Consider the following 3642-nt stretch of genomic DNA (forward strand, 5'->3'; position numbering starts at 1 on the left):
CGGATGTTTCGTCTCCAAATGGCCTCTTGGCTTGTTAGACTTCAAACTGTCACAAGCTACACAGACAACACACTGCAGTCTCTCCTTATTACCCACGATGTGCGGGTGAAGCCAACAGCAAGATGTGCTTAGTCACATTTAAAGCTTTCTGGATGGAGAGCGAAACGTCTCGGCACAAAAAAGAATCTGTCCAGATGACCCGACTGAACACGGTTGGATTTGTCATATTTTCTACTCTTCGGCTCAGAGGGAAGTTGGTTTGGAATCATTTTTGGTGATGCTTCAGTTTCTGCTTTACGTTTAGGATAAGACATCATGAATCAAGTAAATGAAATGTTCTCACTTTAGTTAAAACTCAATGACTGCTGTAAAGGGGAAAAAATGGTGGTGAGTGACTTCATTTAAAGTTCAACTAACTTCAGCTTGGACTTACCACTTCAAAGCTTCCAGGTGCAACGATCAGGTTGTCGATGACGTTATTGATCTTCGTAACTAAAGACAAGATGGAGGACTAAACGCAGGAGAGACAAATAACATGATCAATACAGTGTCTGATCCAAACAGGAAGTGGGACGTTGGTGGGACAATGTGTGCTGACCTGTTCAGCAGGTGTGGGGCTCAGGTCCTGGTTCCTCTTCAGGAGACATTCGCTGAAAGTGGACTCATCAGGAGCGGGTTTCACTCTGGGGAAGGCCATCTCACACTGACGGAGGACAACAGGCTGCGTTAGTCCTCACTACCGTTGCAATAAATACGGTTTGACTGGGACATGATCAACATGACGGGAGGTCATCATTCATTCATTCAACCTTCATTTATACAGGTTAGTCCCACTGAGCCTCGGGGAGTCATTTACAAGAGACCTGATGGATAATGACTCCAGGATGCTGCTGCTGGTGCAAACAAAGATGTGGGACTACGTTTATGAGGGGCGAGGACGTAAAATCTACTTTTGGACGTGGAAGATTCTGAATCAAATGTGAAACGTCAGAAGCTGGGTTACCATAGCTCCCTGCAGCAGAGGTTTGTTGCAGGTCTCCACATCTTTTTCCCTTTTTTTTTTTTTGCTTCATCGAGCCCTGAAGAATAAACTGTAGGTCTGTTTAGTTGAGGTTAGATGAGTGTCTTTACATACATGTTCAAATGTCCAGTGATAAACAAGCAGCTCATGTTAACTTACTATTGAAAACCCATAGAAAAGCTAACATTTATGCTAATTGTTGGTCAGCAGCCTGAGATTGATGCAGTTTAACATCAACTTACAAGTGTTCATGAAAAATAAGGCAGTGAAGTGGGAAGATGATCAAAAGTAAAGGATAATTGTTTAATGAATCGTAGTGCAGTCCTCTGAATTGTAATCCAGCTGTGTGACACAGAGCCAGCCTCTCCACTCAAGACTCTTTCAAACCTTCACTAATAACTCAAGTTTCACACCTGCATCTGCTGGGGATTTGTACTCACCACATATAAATCAAAGGGGATGTGTGGAACGAATGGACGGTACCTAAACAAGAAAAGAATAATGTTAGATTTGTAAGAAGAACTTCACTAGTTTGATGATTTCCTTTTCTCAACACGCTCTGAGGATGAGGCAGCTGTGAGGTCAGTGCTGGACTCTGATGGCGTTTGTGAAGAGCTCGAGCATCGAGTTAAAACTAAAAGTGAAACATTTAAAAAAAAATGAATGGAGCTAGAGTAAAATACAGACTACACATGCGGTCGGGACATGAAGGCTCCTACAGTTTTTAATAAACGGTGATATCTCAGTGTTGAACAGCTCTCCACCAGCCAAACGTCTGCTCTCTCTTTAAAAATGATCCAAATGAATGTCAAGAGTTTACCTTTGAATTCACCCATGTGGATTGTGACAAGTGATTCACTCTACTGCACAACACTGGGGTCTTTGACCCACCAGCAGGAAACGGATCAGTGTGTACTTGTGACGTCATTCTGTACGAAGGTTTTCAGCTTCCTGTTGGAACCTCTCACACTTTAATCTAAATGTCCGGGATAGTCTGTGGTTCAGGGTCCTGCCCCAATGATGACCGACCCCTGACCTTTCCACTCACTTGAACAGAGTGAGATGGAGGAGGATGACTCGCTGTGGCGACCCCTGAAGAGGGAGCAGCTGACAGAGGTGGTAGTAGTGCAACCATACTTTTTAATTCAAGGCCTAGCATTCCATGCATGTTGCTCGTTCTCTTTTATACCAGTTTTCATGAAGAACCATCTTGTGATGGACAGGGAGCTGCAGATGTTTTGGTCAAACCTTGTTGGTGACAACAAGTGCTATGTCATGTGACGTCACAATAATTGTTTCAGCTCGATGACTCCGAGCTACATCATGTCTTTGTTAAATATCTGTAAACGTGAGAGTTATAGTGAGACAACAAGGCAGCCATCTTGAATCCAGTTGCTATCAAAAATTACTCAGTTATTCAAATGATAGTTTCATTAAATCCATGCGGTGGTCCATGAGATATTTTGCTAACAAACAGGGTTTACACAGTTATTAATGGTGTGATCACTCTCAGCTACTACCACACCAAGTTCTGGGTGAGTATTTGTCAAACTGAGTTACATTCATTTATTGTTGATAAGATTCCTTTAGCTGTGGGAGCCATCTTGGCTGGGAGATGATCAGCAGCAGATCTGAAGACTGCTCGAGCTTCAAGTGTAAACTGTGGTTAGGAGACATTCTGCTAACACGACAGACCAACAAAAACATGATCTGTTTGTCTTTCGGGGCCGGGCGATAACAAGGCCTGATAATAACAACAATAATAATTAATAATAAGAGTTCACCTACCCCTGACCTATTCCTCCGCGGGCCCCGAAGCGGCCTCCTCGGCCCCTGCCGCGGTCTCCTCTGCGCAGAAACAATCACGTTAACCGGTTTTACATTCAACGAAGTGTTAGCATGGCGGGTAAACAAGAAATCAACCTGGAAACTGGGGTTAAGCAACAAATACGTCATTTTACTAACATTTAATTAACCAAAAACAAGACGCACGTTTCATTCATTCAGACACAGCTAATGAGCTAGCACACTGGCTGGACTCGGGACCAACTGCTGCTAGCAGACTGGACCAGGACTGGACACTAAAGTGCCCAGCTACAGAAACAGCGGGATAAATGGGACTGAGGGGAGTAGTAAACAGGCTAAACTCCATTAATGATATATATTTAAAAAAAAAACTAATCTTTTTCACATGTGCAGCTTAGCTTCCAGTAATTAGACGGAGCCGGGCCTAAGTTAGCAACACGGAAGCGAAAATTTACAATAACCGACCTGCTGTAAAAATGACTAACATGGTCAAATATAATCAATTATAATCACCTCATTCCGTATGCGTATTGCGACGTTTTGATTATTAGGTGAGAAAATACAGAGAGAACAGGTAGTTTTAAAACAACCCGGTGTGGCACAAAGAAGACAGTGTTCCGGTTTGTTTTCTTCTTCTTCGGTTTTTTTTGTGTGATAGTTGGAGATAACACTGTGCATAAGCGCCACCTATCGGAAAACATCCGAACTGACACTCGTGTTTTTTTCCCCCCTCAAGTTAGTCAAGTTGTGTTTATTGGTCATATGCAAGGTTAACACAAGGTTAACACAAGGTTAACACATGGTTAACACAAGGT

The 3642-nt window shown here is 42.9% G+C and overlaps 1 protein-coding gene across 1 annotated transcript; it reads right to left on the reverse strand.

Moving 5' to 3' along the window:
- Positions 1-433: 433 nt before the first annotated feature.
- Positions 434-3475, reverse strand: LOC119429715 (interleukin enhancer-binding factor 2 homolog; the record flags this gene model as incomplete). The annotated part of the gene is made up of 5 exons (XM_037697286.1): positions 3341-3475; positions 2810-2869; positions 1462-1504; positions 599-703; positions 434-511 (listed from the first exon to the last, which is right to left on the reverse strand). Coding segments are annotated over exons 1-5 (291 nt in total), but the record flags the coding sequence as incomplete, so codon positions are not given.
- Positions 3476-3642: the final 167 nt, after the last annotated feature.

The sequence above is a fragment of the Nematolebias whitei genome, unplaced genomic scaffold (assembly GCF_014905685.2).
Source record: "Nematolebias whitei isolate Nwh7 unplaced genomic scaffold, NemWhi1 Nwh_scaf_6169, whole genome shotgun sequence".
Lineage (NCBI taxonomy): Eukaryota > Metazoa > Chordata > Actinopteri > Cyprinodontiformes > Rivulidae > Nematolebias > Nematolebias whitei.